The 17,412-nt window shown below is 36.6% G+C and overlaps 1 protein-coding gene across 2 annotated transcripts; it reads left to right on the top strand.

The window, feature by feature from the left end:
* Positions 1–971: 971 nt before the first annotated feature.
* PEX1 (peroxisome 1) lies at positions 972–16,744 on the top strand. 2 transcript variants are annotated; one of them, XM_086667818.1, is made up of 17 exons: positions 972–1,606; positions 2,526–2,699; positions 4,209–4,308; positions 5,519–6,022; positions 6,583–7,320; positions 7,566–7,657; positions 10,085–10,158; positions 10,397–10,619; positions 10,801–10,894; positions 11,153–11,307; positions 12,088–12,318; positions 12,957–13,157; positions 13,455–13,580; positions 13,666–13,727; positions 14,867–14,984; positions 15,663–15,953; positions 16,041–16,744. In XM_086667818.1, exons 1-17 carry the CDS (start codon positions 1,409–1,411, stop codon positions 16,077–16,079), a joined length of 3,420 nt encoding a protein of 1,139 aa, XP_086523944.1. In that variant the 5' UTR covers positions 972–1,408; the 3' UTR covers positions 16,080–16,744. The 2 variants fall into 2 exon arrangements, 1 of the variants encoding a protein (XP_086523944.1); XR_015237291.1 differs by having other exon boundaries at positions 1,019–1,606; positions 14,875–14,984.
* The last annotated feature ends 668 nt before the right edge of the window (positions 16,745–17,412 follow it).

The following is a 17,412-nucleotide window of genomic DNA, read 5'->3' as shown; positions in this document are numbered from 1 at the left end:
CATTTCTGAGTGCCTCAGACTGAACAGTCTGAAGCCTACAGATCAGAGCAATCCGAGGGCACTTGGACTGACTTGAGTCTGTACTGTTCAAGCCCAACATGTTAGGCCCAGTCCAAGTGTCCTCGGACTGGCTAAATTTGTGTGAACGTAATGGGTGAGGGAGGCCCGAGAATAAAAAAAATAGATGCCTTTAGACCTAAGAGCATCTTCAATGCAACACTTAGTCTTAGAAACTCTGAGTGTCACTTATGATTTTTAGAGTTTTCTTAAAACTCTCTCCAATGCAACAGTCTATTTGGATCTCTAAGATAACGTGTCGAGGATGGAAGAGATATCTCAGAGCATCTCCAATGCAACACTCAATCTTAGAAACTTCGAGTGCCATGTAGGATCTTTAGAGTTTTTTCTTAAAAATTCTCTCCAATGCAACACTCTATGTGGATCTCTAAGATGACGTGTCGAGGGTGGAATAGAGATATCTCAAGAGGACACTCTATTTCTAGAGTGCCCTCTTGAGATATCTCTAATTGTCCAACTCATCAATATTTGATTTTCAACCGATAGAAACCAAGTCTTCTATATTTTCTAAAACAACTAATTACTTATTTACAAAAATAACTATGCCTCATGAGTAAATAAGATAAATTTAGAGTTTTGCAATGGAGACGAAAGAAAATTGAGCATCTCTATTAATGCCACATAGGAGTGAGAATCTCAATAAAACTTGACAATATGATGAATTGAGATTTTTCTGAGTTTTGCATTAGAGATGCTCTCAAGAAGACACTTTTCTATAATGTCCTCTTGAGATATCTCTAATTGTTCAACTCATCAATATTCGATTTTCAATCAATCGAAATCGAGTCTTCTATATTTTTTAAATAACTAAGTATTTATTAACAAAAATAACTATGCCACATACGTAAATAAGATAAGTTTAGACTTTAGAGTTTTGTATTGGAGACACAAACAAATTAAGAATCTCTAGTTTCATCACTTATAACTGCGAATCTCAATTGAAACTTGACACGATAAATAATTTTAAGTTTAACATGGGAGATGCTCCAATGTAGCAAAAGGGTCGATCCGTGGGGTGGGGTTGGTAGCCAAATTGACATACTCTATGCTGCAAATTAGGACTGTGCTTTTTATCTTGGACTGCGAGCCTAATCCCTCGGTAGTCGGGAGACATCAGTTGAAGAGTTAAGAGAGAGAGAGAGAGAGAGAGAGAGAGAGAGAGAGAGAGAGAGTGTGTTTGTCATTTGCGTCATCAAAGTCGTCCACTTCGCCAGGGTTCCAATTTGCAGACTGAGAAACTGCATATCTGCTTCCATCACTCGCTTACTCCATCTACTATTCATCTCTCTCTCTCTCTCTCTTGAATCTCTGGTTAGGTTTTGGAGAAAAAATGGAGTTGGAGGTAAGAGTTATAGGAGGAATAGAGAGTTGTTTCGTCTCTCTTCCTCTTTCTCTCATTCAAACTCTTCAATCAACTACCTCATCTGGTTCACTTCCTCCTGTTCTCGCTCTCGAACTTCGATCACCCAATCAAGAAATCTGGCATGTTGCTTGGTCTGGCTCTGCTTCCTCTTCTCCTGCCATCGAGGTAAATTTGGAAATTCAGTTTCACTTCACTAAAATTTGGAAATTCGGTTTCACTTCATAAACCTAACCCTTTCAAAAATTTACATACAAAGATATCTCAAAACGATTACATAATATTACTTTTTTGTTTATTAGGGGAGAATTCAATTCAAGTAATTCCATTTGTTGGAGTATAATTTGATCAATTACAAACAAGTGATAAAACAAAGTGGGTGGCAAATTAATTTGGGGAATATATTACTATGATTATTATAATTTGTGTTTATGAAATTTTAGGTGATATTGTTTTGTTAGTTTCCAATTAGATTAGGATTAGTATTTCACTATGTTATGAATTTTTATGCGGTATTTATGGAGGTCTTAACTTCATATCTAGAGTTGATTTATGTCTAAAAGGAATAAGCTCATTGGATATTTTGTGTACCATGGTTTAGGAGTTTTTATAGGTTTTCTTTTTGAGACTTTTGGACAGAGTTATGCATCTATTAGGGTATGTTAAGTTAATTCAGAAAGGAATCATGCTATGTTTGAGTAAATTGACTACTGTTTACTTATGCACTAATATATAGTACAACGATCGATATGTTTTCAGAAAAGATTTCTAAAAGTTGTATTGAGAAATTCATATATTCACCAAATTTGACTCTAACAAAACATCTCCCCTCCCTCCACCATAACGCACATACACACACTGTCGGAAAATTGTGTGTAATACGAACTACCAAGAGTATATTTCACAAATGGTGCCTTCAAATTTTAGTCAAGCATAGGTGGCATCTCATAATCTGTAATAAATAGAAGTTCAATTCAAATAATTCCATCACTTGTAATAACATACTACTCCACTCGTTAATCTCGTAGAAACTATTTCTTTTGACCACAGTGTTGACAATTGGATTTTTTTTTCTCCATCATGTTAGGTGGCTCAACAACTGGCAGAATGCATATCACTACCTAATTTTATCAATGTGCAAGTTAGAGCGGTTGCTAATTTGCCAAAAGCTACATTAGTAAATATAGAACCTAATAATGCCGATGACTGGGAAGTTTTGGAACTTAATTCAGAGAATGCAGAGGTGGCTATATTGAAACAGGTAACTCAATGTTAAATGTCCTATTTTTTTTTTTTTGAAAACTTTGAATGAATATTTTAAGAAAAAGAATATGTTAAATGTCCTATTCTGTCAATAAACTCAAAATTCGTTATTCAATTGTGAAAGTTTAACAAATCTGAAGCTATCTTGAGTTATTCTCTTAAAGTAGCCATCTAATAATATTATTAGGAAGGAATATTGTGTATCCTTGTGCGGGTTCTTTGCACGAGCGCAGTTGCAATAGTTGTTGTCGAGCTGTTCCATTCTTCTTTGAATAATTTTCATGCTTCTGCTTTTCCATCCTTTTAGTCTTAATTCTAAGATTTGGCTGCAATTGCAGTTTCATGTAACAAACCCTCATGATGTTTTCTCTCTCTTAAGTGCAAGTACTACCATACAGGTATTCTCAATGCAGGAGTCTATAACAATTGTTTTCCTCCCAGGACCCAAATGTGACATGTACTAAACCTTCTCTAGCCCCAGTGCTTCCGCTGCCATCTAGAAATGGTCACGAGCACATTCCTCATCTTATCTCTTACTCTAGCACCTAAGGAGTTTGAGTGAAGCCTTGCCTTACCTTGCATCCAACATGCATTACTACTAAGAGGAGGCCGCTTGCGGTGACCAAGGAGAACATGTTTTATCCTACCCACCACAACCATATTCATTGGTCGATCCTCTCTTCTTTTTCATTCCCATCAAATCCTCCTTTTCCTTTGAGATGGGGAAGATTCCTAGCCCCAAACAACTATCTTTCTTAGAAATAGTAGTATTTACAATTTTACACCACTTCATTTCCTCTTTCTAACTTTACATTTTGTGAACCTTAAGAACACTCCTGACTTTTCGGCTTTTTATACCTATTATGAAAGCCATCTAGCCGCGTACTTTTATCCGCTACAACTAGGGGCTGCCGTGCGCATGGATACTGACCAAAGTGAAGTTGTAACAAGGTGCTCAAACTAGGAAGAGCGAATAGATCATCTCCTTTTCATGGAGAGCTAATGCTTATTGCTGCGTAGTTTGGTCTGACATCACTTCACTCCTAAAGGTAAGAGAGATACATCACTGATCTAAGCCTGAGGATGGTCATGGATGTCTTCTTTCGTTTCTCGACGGTGAGATAAGATCCAAGTTCATGAGCTCATTATCCTAAGTTGGACAATTTGATAGGATCCCCTTTTTACGTCACCGTGTTCCCTCTGGACTTTCTTCCGACTCTGCAAGTACAAAACTAACTCCTAATCATTTTGAAGCCTTAATCCATCTTTTCTCTTGGAGGCTTAATCAATACATGGTTGGATCTCAATGAAGGGAAGATTCAGATTAGGTTCTATTAAACATCAGAAACAAGGAGGTGTCTAATCTGAACATAGAAGTCTCCTTATTGTTAGATGTGTCCTATAGTTCTAGCACTAATAATTTTTTTTCTTTCTAGTCTGTTAAGTTCTTGCAAATTTAATTTGAACAAAAATACCAGTAACAAAGGTCACAATTTATTAAATCCAGGTTGGTATTGTTCATGAAGGGATGAGGTTCCCGTTGTGGGTGCATGGTCACACGGTTATCTTGTTTCAGGTGGTTTCAACTTTTCCAAGAAAATCGGTAGGTAAGATGAATTTTATTATCGCTTTGTACTTCACGTAACGCTGGAACTTTCTATATATGTCTTAGTTTAATTCATCATATTATGTGTAGTTGCAGTTTTGCGTAATATCATTTAGGGTTGTTTAGTATAATTTAATCTCAGCTTCCTCACTGGAGGGGTTGGGCACCAAATCAAGAATCTTTTGATATAATATGTAGAAGTAAATATGAAAAAATGGGACTTGTATGTTAAATAATTGGTATGTAACATATAAAAATCATTTGATAAAGATACTGTAGCTTTAGGGTGACAAACGATGGTTGTGGTCGACAGTCGACGTGTGGCTGATGTCAAAATTGAGTGTTAGTCATGGTGGTCTTGAAGTGCCAGAGGTTGCCTTGCTCAGGGGTTAGTTGGTGGTGTCCAGGAGTAGTGGGGTCCTTGTGGATTACATGTGATTAGTTTGTGCTAACATAGGATAATTTTGAGGTCCTGAAGAAAGGCATCGATTACATCAAAGACATGATTTTCGGTTTTATTTAGGTGTTGTTGGTAACTTGTTATGAACCTTTCACCATATCAGAGTTTTTAATTTATAAAATAGTTTTTTTTTGAATAATTTGAATTAATATTAAAAAAGTTTACAGCCTGAAACAGTCAAAATATTTTTTTGGTTCAGTATTATGAATAATAAAAATGTCGGAATATTGTTTTGTATACAAATGTAAACAACACATCCGGAACTGAATTGTTATTTCTAGTATTTTTTTTAAGGAAAAAGGCTGTTCACCTTCAACATTAATGAAACAAGAAATAGTGTGGTTAAAAGGACATGTTAATATCTCTTGGGCCTAGGTTCTCCCTGCAAACCGTGCAAACCTGTGCAAATCCATGTGCAGACATAATATCTGCGAATTTGGGCAAATCTTACAATGTGCAAACCTTACATAGGGAATTGAAACTTAAACAATATTGGCCCGTCCTCCCTTAATTAAAATGACTTCAACTGAAAGCATGAGACTGGGTCAAAACTCTGTAATGTGTCGTCCCAACATATCAAATATGAAAGTAATGCATTCCATGAATTTCTGACTATGTTCTTTAGCATGCCTTGTAACCACTTTTTGTTACGTAATGCTCTTGTCCTCTTCACCTTAGTTAAATAAATTAAAAGAAAATTCTGCAGTCTTTAACAATTTCTAAGTTCTAACTTGTATGTATTATTTGTTAGTGCAACTTGTGCCCGGAACTGAAGTTGCAGTTGCACCAAAGCGTCGGAAAAATAATGTTGGTTCTGTTCAAGAGTCCCATATACAAGGGTCAGAAAAAGAAGAGTCTCCAATAAAGGCGTTACTACGCGTTCAAGATCCAGGCAGAAAATTGTTCTGGAAATTGGAATACAATAATGTTGACCTGCATGTGGCCCTCACTTCTTTGGTCTTTATTCATCCGGATACAGCTAAAATTTCGACGCTTGATAATCTTCAGTTAGTTACAGTATTGCCTAGATTATTACCAAAGGATGGTGTGAAAAATAAAAATGATAACACGAGGGGTAATAAAAGTAATACCCAGAAGAACAGCAATTCAAAGGAACGGGATATTGGAGTTTTAAGTGACAATGAGGTTACAAGGAAAGTGATTGCACGTGTTGTGCTTTCAAAGTTAGTAGCCAGAGGACATGTTATGATTCCTCAATCACTTCGGCTTTATTTAAGGACAGGCCTACATTCATGTAAGTCTGTATAGTTGGTCTTCTATTTGTTTCCCACACTTGTATGCAACCTTTTATATTTCTTTTAAGGTATCAATTAGATGTTTTAACGGACTTCATTAGTTTTATGTTCCATTAGATTCTACTTAGCGATCTCATAGTCGTTTTCTTGTTGGAGGACTTGGGATTAGCTACTTGTGCTGAGTAGTTGGGAAAAATCTTAGTTTGCAGATGTATATGTCTGTGTAAATGTATGATATTCACAAGCATGTAATTTTTTTTTGATATGTCATGCTACTCGACTGGAGGCTGGTACTTGACTATAAGTTGATTTTATTCTCTAGTTGTTTGTTGGTTTAGTATCTTAAAGGTCTCTCCTTCATAAATCTAGAGAAACATAAAAAGTTAGAATTTTTTGCTAATGATCATGACAACCATGGATGCTGTTATTGGAGAGGATAAAGATTTTAATAGCAAACTACTTCCATGAGAAAGTCTTTCTAGTTCAACCATATTTGAGTTTATCTTACTGACAAATAATGCTTGCGACTGACGTGATCACTTATATGTATCATGTATAGGGATTTATGTAAAGGAATACAACAGTACTCCACAGAAGGATATTTCTTCATTGAAACTGTCTCCTTGTCAATTTAAGTTACTCGCGGATGATACTGCCCTGAAGAAGCATGATTTGAGTAGGCTTGATAAGCGAAGGAAGGGTAGAACAACACACTCATCTCTGCATCCTAATTTGTTGGCAGATAGAGGAACTATAGATTTCTCAATTCACGAGGAGTTTGTTGCTGCTCTTTCTCGTCCATCTTCAAGACACGAAGTTGAGGAGGCTAAATCTCAGTCTGATGCTGTGAAGTGTCGACAAAGTCTACTTCATGCATGGTTTAGAGCACAGCTTGAAGCCATTGCATCATATACTGGAGTCGATGTGAGTTCATTGGTTTTGGGAAGTGAAACTCTGCTTCACTTCGAAGTTACGAGTCGTAATTTTGGGACTCATATTAAGGAGCACAGCTCGTTCTGTCGAAACAGGACTGAAGAACCCCCAATTGAAGTTTTATACATGTTGACTAGTTCAGCCGAGTCTCAGAGTGGCAAAATTGGTACTTATGAGCTTTCTCTTGAGGGTGAAAGGAAGACCATTAATACGTTAAGCCACTTCGAGTTATCCTGTGGAAAGTTAGATCTGAGTGACCCTGTATCTCTTGATACAGTCAAGGAAAAAATCTTCGAGAAAAGCTTCAATTCCACAGTTTCTTCCTTGACTTGGATGGAAAATGCTGCATCAGAAGTCATTCAACGTATGTATTTCTGACACATTTTAAAGCTTGGAGAGTTTGAATGTGTAATGAACTTATTGTGTGGTACTTATGTTCCGGGTTTATATGGGACGTTGGGACTAATGGTGCACTCTTGTGCTCATGTAGTCATAATATTCTTAATTTGGACAAGTCCGAGGAGTTTGCTACAATTAGGACGAGTCTGATTCTCTGCTTCCATTGTGTCAAGGGACCTCAATTTTCCTTCATATGTTTATTTTTTGCAGGTTTACAGATTTTATTATCTCCAATTTCTCGAAAGTTGTTCGACAGTTACAGTCTTCCTCTTCCTGGGCATGTTCTCATTTATGGACCTCCGGTGAGTTTCACGAAGTTTAACATTTTAGTTCCACTGCAGCATGCTTTTACCTAGTAGAGGATCGATAGAACAACTATTTAACGACTAAGTTTCTCTTTGTAGTAAAAAACCTAGATTTTATAACCCTAGAGAGAGAGAGAGAGGCTCTAACAACGACTATAATCCGGTGACGTTCCGGCGATATCTGACGTTTAAGGAACCCTATAGGATCCCAAGCCCCCCAGTATAATTTAGGGAGTTATACTGTTGTTTTCTTTCTCCGCCATGAATGGTTGGGACGTGATAGTGGAGAAAAGGAAATTTTTTTTGCAAAACTCAGACGGGGCCGTTTCATGATATCAACAAAAGGCTTTTACAGACACTGAACTATGAACCTCCTGTGATATGGGTTTAAGAACGTGGATAGTTTCATCTCCAAGTTAGTAGTAGACAGAAAGAGGAAAGATGGCAGCAGGAAGATGATCTTTAACATCCTCAACTCGGACAAAATAAATATCCTTCGTTCAAATCAGGACTCGCAGCTTAGCTCGAAAAATCAGAAAAAATGGCATAGGCGGGCCAACTGGGGACTAGCTACCAGGCAGGTTGTCATCAGGACCAGTTGGATTTCATCGTTTTATATATATTATAATTTATAATTATATATTAGCAATTATAGACATTTGATCCATTAATATATTCAAACTCTTCCCACATCCTACCTTGGTCTTCCACTGGGGGGGTCGGGGAGAGATACAAATCCAAGAAATTATGGGACCCGGTCTTGGAATGTATCAACAAAAAACTAGCAGCATGGAAGGGGCACCTACTATCTAAAGGAGACAAAATAACACTTCGAAAATTAGTCATTCAAGCGCTGCCTACCTATTTCCTTTCCCTTTTCACCATTCCCATGGGAATTCTAAAGGAGATAGATAGGAAGATGAACTCTTTTCTTTGGAACTCTTCCAAGGAACAGAAAAGTCTATACTGGGTGGCTTGGAAGGGAATCAGCACTAGCAAGCGCAAGGGAGGGATAGGTGTTAAAAAGTTAAAAGTAATGAACCAAGCTTTGCTGATGAAAAAATGGCTATGGAGAATGGACCAAGACAGTGAATCTCTTTGGAAAAGGGTGATAAGAAGCAAGTATGGGAAGAATTGTGTGGACTGGGTTAAAAACTGTGGCAAAAACACCTAAGGATGTGGGGTCTGGAAAGGCATTATATCCAATCTGAGGTCATACAGAAATATTACAAAATGGAAATTAGGGAATGGTGAAAAGATAAACTTCTGGTCAGATGTTTGGATAGGCCCTGCGCCGGTCAAAGTAAATTTCCCTGATATTTTTTCAATGTGGAAGTTCAAAAAGACATGATGGTTTCAAATGCTTTTAACCATGAACTTCAAACTTGGGAAATAAATCTCAGGAGGAACTTAAATGACGGGGAAGTGCAGCAGTATGTCAATCTCTTGGAGGCTCTGCAAGATATAAGAACTTCAGACTCCCAGGATGAAAAGGTGTGGTTAACAGAGGAGGAGGCTCCCTCAGTCTCAAACTGCTATAAGAGACTGGATCAGGACAGTCAGATTTTGGAGCATGACTCAATTAGAACCATTGGGTATAAGGCAATCCTTCCGAGGGTTGGTTTCTTTCTTTGGTCCCTGCTACTCAAGAAAGTCCCAACAGTCGATGCTTTAAGAGAATAGGTTCTGTCTTCCCAACAGATGTGCTCTTTGCAAGGAAGAGGAGGAGAGCATTGACCACTTGTTCCTTCACTGTAAGATCACCACAGCAATCTGGAAGTTCTTCATCAATTCCATGTCAGTTCAATGGTGCAGCCCCAACACAGCTAGTCAAATGCTAGTCCAATGGAATGGCCTATGCAAGAGGAAGACGAAAAAAGAAGTATGGCAGCTTGTGCAAGCGGGCCACCATTTGGAATATTTCGAAGGACAGGAATGCAAAAATATTCAAGGATAAGAATCTATCAAGCAATGTGGATATTGAAGATGTTAAAGAAACTCTATTTTCTTGGATCAAGAAAATAAAGAAATATAAGAATGTAAGCTTCCTAGATGTAGTTATTCGTTGGGAGGCTTGGATATTGTGAGAGATTCCATTGATTCTCCCTCTTACTTGTAAATACTTTTGCTCTTTTAACATATTCATTCAAAGTTTCAAAAAAAAAAAAATATTCAAACTCTCCAGAAAACAGAAGGAATTTTCAGTTTTTAAGCCTTAAAATCAGAAAGTTGAATGAAAATAAATGTGATGAAGAAGATATAAAGAAGTATAAAGAAATCAAACCATAAGAGTGAAACAAAAAAAAAACAAGTTAATTTGTCAAATGGTTCACTAAGAGATTGTGATATTTGTCTCTACAGATAACCAAACTTTTGAATTTAATTTATTCTCTTGTTTCATCATGGGATAATTCTTTTCTCCAGGGTTCTGGAAAAACTTCACTAGTGACTGCGGTTGCAAAATCTATTGAAGAGCATGAACAGATTTTAGCACATGTGTAAGACTTTATCTACCCATATGTATATAATAGTTAATTATTATATTAGCACTCTTGTTGCTATTCACTCTCTTTAATATGTGAAGATGCTGTACTAAATAAATATTATCATAATCGGATACTTGAGGAGCAATTGAAACTTCACAATTTATGATCTCATTCATTTTCTTTTTAAGCACAACAAAGAAGTTAAGTGGGATTCTACTGTGTTCGTTCTCACTAAAGTTTTCACGCGCAGAGTCTTTGTCAGTTGTTCTACACTTGCCTTAGAGAAGGTCTCTATGATTCAGGAAGCAATTTCTACTTACATCTCTGAAGCCCTGGATTATGCTCCTTCTCTCGTCATATTTGATGATCTTGACAGTATTGTTTCATCTTCGTCCGAGTCCGAGGGATCTCAGCATTCAAGTTCCACTACTGCACTTGTGCAGTTCCTTGCAGATCTTATGGATGAATATGAGGTAGTAATAATATGCATATCTGAGTCATTGATTCATTTTCCTCCAACTGTTGGCTCTGTATATGCTTCACTTACATGCAACTGTTGGCTCTGCATATCCTTCACTTACATGCATCAGATACAACTAATTTGTCTTTGTGGTCTTAAATTATTCTCTAATATGTTGTCCGGATACATTCCAGGAGAAGAGGCAAACATCATGCGGAATAGGCCCTGTTGCATTTTTGGCTTGCGCGCAGACACTTGGAAATTTGCCACAGTCTTTGAGCTCTTCAGGTTTACCCACTATGCAAGTGAATGTCCTTAGATAATAATTATATATAGATAGACATGCACAGTTAATAAGTTCAGCTATAAAGTTATATATGCCACTTGTTTAACTTTATAAGCCCCAAAAGTATGTTCTGTACTATTTTGCCTCCAAGATGCTTTCTTCAAATTTTCCTCCATCAATGTTTAATGAGATGAACAAAAAGGTAACACCAAACTAGCCCTTAGATATTTGATATTGAAGTCTTTGGCCTGGTCTTCCAGGAAGGTTTGACTTTCACGTGCAACTACCTGCTCCAGCTGTGTCAGAGCGTTCAGCCATACTTAAGCATGAAATCTACAAGCGTTCCTTGAAATGTTCTGAAGACATCTTGTTTAACGTAGCTTCCAAGTGTGATGGATATGATGCATACGATCTGGTACGAGCCTTCTTATAAAGTAAAATCTTTTGTTCTATTAAGATAATATAGCTTACGTAATATCCGGTAGATATATATACAGATATAAATTGCTCCTATATTTCTTTTCTTTAAAAATCGTTACATGCGCATTTTAATGTCCGAATTCTATTAGACCAAATGATATAAGTAAAGGTTGATACAAATACTATAACAATACACGCACTGACGCACGTTCTCATAAGACCTACCTGATTCATTGTTGACCTAAGAAATCAACTAAAGCATTTAACCATAAACCCAAAAATAAATGCAAGAAATGTACTTACAGATATTCAATTAAACACACACTCCACTTCACGATGTCGACATGTGACCAATGTCAAAGGAATCCACTGAAGATGGTTTTATTGGTTCATAACCCTCACAAACTGGCTATAGTCATACGCACAAGAAATCTCATTGTACCTTGAAGGTCTTGCGTATCTAGCAAGAGTATTAACCCGGCCCGGCCTGGGCTAGGGTATAGCAAACCCGGGTTGAATTCTGGTCCGGGACTTTCAACCCGGGTTGGAGGCCCTGCCCGTAGCCCGACTTTTTAAGCACCATTACGAATAACCAACACAAATAATAATAATAATAATTATAGTATTAGTATTAATGTGTCCATCTTACAAAGCTTTTACGTAAATATTGGCTTTCAAATATTATTTAATTTATCTAGTTTTATTTGTGATGCAATTTCGCTTTCTTTCAAATGATGAAAAAGTATAACAATAGTAACTTTAAACTCCACTTTAGGAAATATTGGTTGACAGAGCTGTTCATGCTGCTATTGGTCGCTTTTTGCCTTCTGATTGTGCTATTGGAGAGCATGATAAACCTAGTCTAGTCCAAGAAGATTTTGTAGAGGCGATGAAAGATTTTCTCCCAGTTGCTATGCGTGGTATTTCTAAATCTGCATCTGATGGTGGGCGTACTGGTTGGGAGGATGTTGGGGGACTTGTCAACATTCGTGATGCTATCCAGGAGGTAGATATGGCTTTTCTTCTTAATGAGGCATGTGAAATGGCCTAGTAGACTGTAGACCAAGTTAGGTTTTCTAAGGGTGGCTTAAAGCTTATATATTAAGATAACTTTCCTTTATTTTGCTTCGAGGTTTAACCATAAAGTCGTAAATTATTTTACTCAACTGGTTAATTGCTTAGTGTTTTGTTTCTTTCCTTGAGTATGATACCAAGTCTTGTAAAAAATCCGATTCTGACTGAATGTTTCCAGTTAAATGAAAACCCACTACATCCTGTTTCCCTGCAACAAATTGGTACACTTTGAAACATTTGGAAACATATCCAATGGAAAGCGAGATGCGTTAATTTTTCTTCGTTGAACATTGTTATATTTGTGGCATCCAAGGGATTGGTCTATGTTTTCTCTGTTGCTCGACATCAAAAATGAAGGATGCTTTGTGCTCAAGAATGGTAGTACTTTTGGAGCATGAGTTGTTCTATTAAATAATGTCTGTGACAGTAGACTTTAGTTGCATGAATACTTAACCTAAATCTGTACTCCTGTATCTCTTGCATTAATACTGCCCTTCTTGGTGATGTGTCTGCTTATGCTAAAGTGTCATCTATTCGTTTTTAGTTTCTTATTTGCAAGTTGCAATTCAGATGGTTGAACTTCCTTCAAAGTTTCCAAGCATCTTTGCACAAGCTCCTCTGAGGTTGAGATCCAATGTTCTTTTATATGGTCCTCCTGGTTGTGGCAAGACCCACATTGTTGGTGCTGCTGCCGCTGCTTGTTCTTTACGGTTTATATCAGTGAAGGGGCCAGAGCTGCTCAACAAATATATTGGTGCTTCTGAACAAGCTGTAAGAGACCTCCTAATCTTTCTTATCCAGTACCAATTATTAACAGAGGAGCACCAGGTTTATTTAACTATTTCTTGGGACATGGATGTTTTAAGTTAAGTATTTGGTTCAATCATTGGGGGACAATATACAACGGGAAGTTATATTTTGGAATTTAACACTAAGAACCTTTATGCGTATCATTAGAATGATAACAAAAGAACTGGCGGCCCGCGGCCATAAGAACTTCGAAATTTGAAATTTAAGGACCATATGCTGCTATGCATCATCACCATGATTCTGATGCATTTTTTTCAGGTTCGGGACGTGTTTTCTAAAGCAGCTGCTGCAGCACCATGCCTTCTCTTTTTTGATGAGTTCGACTCCATTGCACCTAAGAGAGGGCACGATAATACTGGAGTTACAGATCGTGTTGTTAATCAAGTTAGTTTCTTATATTTTTGCATCTAACAACGGCCTTCTTAGTTGACATTTTCTAATATATTTTTCATTCTTTGGTATTTTACAGCTGCTAACTGAACTAGATGGCGTAGAAGTCCTAACTGGGGTTTTTGTGTTTGCTGCCACTAGGTTAATCCTGCATTCTGTTTTACTTGAACTTAAACATGTTATGTTTCGTTTGCAGCTTCTGTGCAGCTCTTTTGATGATACAGAAAGAACTAAACATGCATTCACTGTGTTAATCTTTGTTCTTATCGTTGTTGAAAAAAATTACGAGTACCAATAATTAGCATGCTATCAAATGGGCAGTAGTAAAAATGCCCAGACACATAGTCCATCCGTTTCCTTGACAGTTCGAACTTTCTTTGCTGACTTTATTTCTTTTCGGATATTTCTTAGTAGTTCATACTTCATATTTATAAGGTTTGTAAAGAAGCTGGTAGAGTCTTTTATTCAGGTGTTGGCCCTGGTGTAAACTTGGTTCGTCTTAGTAATGAATCACCCTGGCTGGGGTGCCAGATTCTTTTGTTTATCGTTGTGTCTTTTGTTTACCTTTGTAAACTCTCCATGGTAGAATTCTATTATATATTATCCAAAAGGGGGTACTATTGAGAAAACAGACCTCCATTCCTGGAAATAGCATTTAGAAACATAATTAAAACATGTACGCAGTATCTCCTTGACAAGGTGAAGAATTAGATAGCCAAGCATGCCTTTTTAGACAGCATATGATACATTGATGATTTAGTTAGATTCAATCTTTTCCTGCCTCGTCCTCTGTTTAAAATGAATGTACAGCTGAAATCTTCCATGTGACACTTAATCATATGGGGAGAAGTCATTTTCATTTCTTACGTTCTTAAATTTTCATCGGAGATGCCATTTAAAAGTTATCTTACTTTAATGAGGTCTTCAAACTTTTACTACAGCAGTAAATTTATCTTACATGATAATAGGTGTTTCAGATATAGTTTTGAAGAAGAAAAACAGAATATTTTGTTAGGCCCTTGGGTAAAAATATATACTCGATATCTACAAAAGAATATGACAAGAGATTGATGGGGCTAAAAAAACCCTAGAAGACAAATTACTGGAACATGGAGACTTTGTAACACTAATAGTTTTCTGAAATCTATATATGTTTTATCTTGCTTTTACAAAAATATAATTGCTTACCTTTATTTTTTTATCTTTTGTTGCTGCTATTTTGGATAACTTTGTGTACACTTTGGTTGCATTTGATATTCTTATTACAAATAACTGTACAGTCGACCAGATTTACTTGATGCTGCACTTCTGAGACCTGGAAGGTTGGATAGACTTCTTTTCTGTGATTTCCCACCATGGAGTGAGAGGGTTGATATTCTAAAAGTTCTTTCAAGAAAGGTTAGTTTCTGATCAAATAAATTATAGATAATAAAATATCGACTTCATACTTTTATGTTCCAAACACTTCAATCATATTTTACCTTTTATCTTCGTCATGTTTAAGAACAATTTTCATGGTATCATAACAAGATGAATTAGCAAATGTTGAAGTGGTCATCTCAGGCACAGAGGTTCAGCTGATATGAATTTTCACTATTTACTTCTGCTGCTACACAAATAAGAAATAAAATCACATGTTTCTTGCAAAAGTTATTAGGAGCTCTGCTATAAGTAGACTGTGTTCAATCCCAAGATTGTTGTTAGCAAATACCACTATTTTCGGTTTTGGATATTCGAAGTCATTCCCGCAGGAGATCTGGACCGATTTTTTTCTGATCCTTCTGTAGAAAGATTCATTCTCTTCATAAAAAATAGGAGGTAGAACCAATAAGGATTTATTTTTCGATTCATCCCTGGAGTTAAATACCTCATTCAATAACTTTTTTGATCCAATCCGTAGGAATCAATATTCAATAGAAAAGGAAAATCCCTTATGATGCAGCAGATACGGCTCGGTTATTGATAGAGTGATTGTTACGGTTTAGAGGCTGGTGTTTCATTGCTTGGAGTCCAAACTTGTAATGATACTAGTTTTAATTTACTTTCTACTTGCATTCTGAGAGTCTTTCTTTTCAGCTTCCACTGGCAAGTGATGTTGATTTGGAAGCCGTAGCTTCTTTAACAGAAGGTTTCAGTGGCGCTGATCTGCAAGCTCTTTTATCAGATGCACAGCTTGCATCAGTTCATGAGCTCCTGGAAAGTCGGTCTAGTGATGACCATCAACCCCGGGAAATTCCAGTTATCAGCAATGAACTCTTGAAGTCTGTTGCTTCAAGAGCGAGACCATCTGTTTCAGAATCAGAGAAGCGAAGATTGTATTCCATTTACAATCAATTTTTGGATTCAAAGAAATCTGTTGATGCTCAGGTCTTGTCCTTTTCACTTTTATATCTGTTACAGTCTTCTATCAATTGGCCTTCCTTTCCCACTCACAAGTTACTTTTCTTCTTGCAGTCGAGGGATGTCAAGGGCAAAAGGGCGACTCTAGCTTAACACAATATTGGGGCCAAGCAATCATCATCCAAGACGAGAAACACTATGACGAGGGAATTACGCCTCTTCTCAGCTTCTTCCCCTATAACGTACTTTTTATCTTATCGTTTATTGTGTATTGATATTCGTGAAAGCTTAAAGCCGTCGAATTTCATGCCTGGAGCTCTAACGTCTCTGCTGTAACTGGTTGTTTTTGTTTGCCTTAAAAGACGTCTAGTAGACGTGCTAGTGGCCCTTCATATTCTTTCTATGTGGATCTTAGCTCCTAAGACCAGGAAGAAACAACTGAGATAATTGGAAGAATTTAGTTTTAACAGCAACCACATTCATCACATTGCAAAGTGTTGGAAGATAATTCCCAGAGATGATTCCATTTGCAGAAGTTTTCAGGATAACTAATGGAGATTTTAAGTAGATAAAGAATTGAAATTTCAAGGATTTTGAAGAAGCTTGTCAGGGAAGAGGAACAATGAAGGGATCAATTCCGCAAGGAGATGAAGACTTATAGTTTGATACCATCATCGAGTTCTGTAATTGAGAGAACTAAATTTAACTTTTTTTTATTAATCAAATGTCCCAGGATAAAGAGGATAAAGAGTACTTCCGATGTCAGTGTATCTGAGCCCTAAAGGTTACTACCTTATATTCAATAAATGTTCAGGACATATCAAAGTCTCACATCTAAATCCAATAAGGTTATCAAAAACTCTAGAAACAGATTATTTTGTACATTATATTACTCTTTATAGTCATATTAATAAGATTTTAGTTGTCAAAACCATATAAGATTTTGTATATTATAGTCACATATGGAAGTCGGCACATATCAAAGTCTCACATCTAAATCTAATAAGCTTATCAATTGTCCAATCTCATCGAAAAAAAATCTTATCAATTGTCCTAGGAGATCATATAAGATTTTTATTTGTCTAGATGTTAGCCTCCATTCTTCTTATTGTTCTTGAATTTTGTATGCTTTATTTTAATCATAAGCAACTTTCTTATCTTATTTATTCTAATCTGTCTTACCAGCAAATCTAGTTTTATGTTGTGGCAAATATTCGCCAATATATAGACCATGCTATCCTTGAAAAACTGTGGAGAAAAAGTTCTACTACATACCCAACACACATCTAGTAGCAAAATCGAGGAACGTGGATATCAAAATCTGAATAAAGAAATTACATAATCTCGTTGTTGATGAATCTTGAAATTTGTAAATGCTTTACTTGTAGAAATACCATTTTCGATGAGCTTGTCTTTGTGGGTTGGGCTAGATCATTGCATTTTAACACAAGCACTAAAAGATGATGAATTTGTAAATGCTTTAGTT

This window comes from Eschscholzia californica, unplaced genomic scaffold (genome assembly GCF_041429995.1).
Source record: "Eschscholzia californica isolate CP2 unplaced genomic scaffold, dmEscCali1.0.p SCAF_3, whole genome shotgun sequence".
Classification (NCBI taxonomy): Eukaryota; Viridiplantae; Streptophyta; class Magnoliopsida; order Ranunculales; family Papaveraceae; genus Eschscholzia; species Eschscholzia californica.
This window is presented reverse-complemented; position numbering and strand designations above follow the sequence as displayed.

Coding starts and splice junctions, on each gene's coding strand:
- PEX1 (XM_086667818.1), top strand. CDS start 1,409: ATGGAGTTGGAGGTAAGAGTTATAGGAGGAATAGAGAGTTGTTTCGTC. Junction 1,607..2,525: donor CCTCTTCTCCTGCCATCGAG/GTAAATTTGGAA, acceptor CCATCATGTTAG/GTGGCTCAACAACTGGCAGA. Junction 14,985..15,662: donor TAAAAGTTCTTTCAAGAAAG/GTTAGTTTCTGA, acceptor CTTTCTTTTCAG/CTTCCACTGGCAAGTGATGT.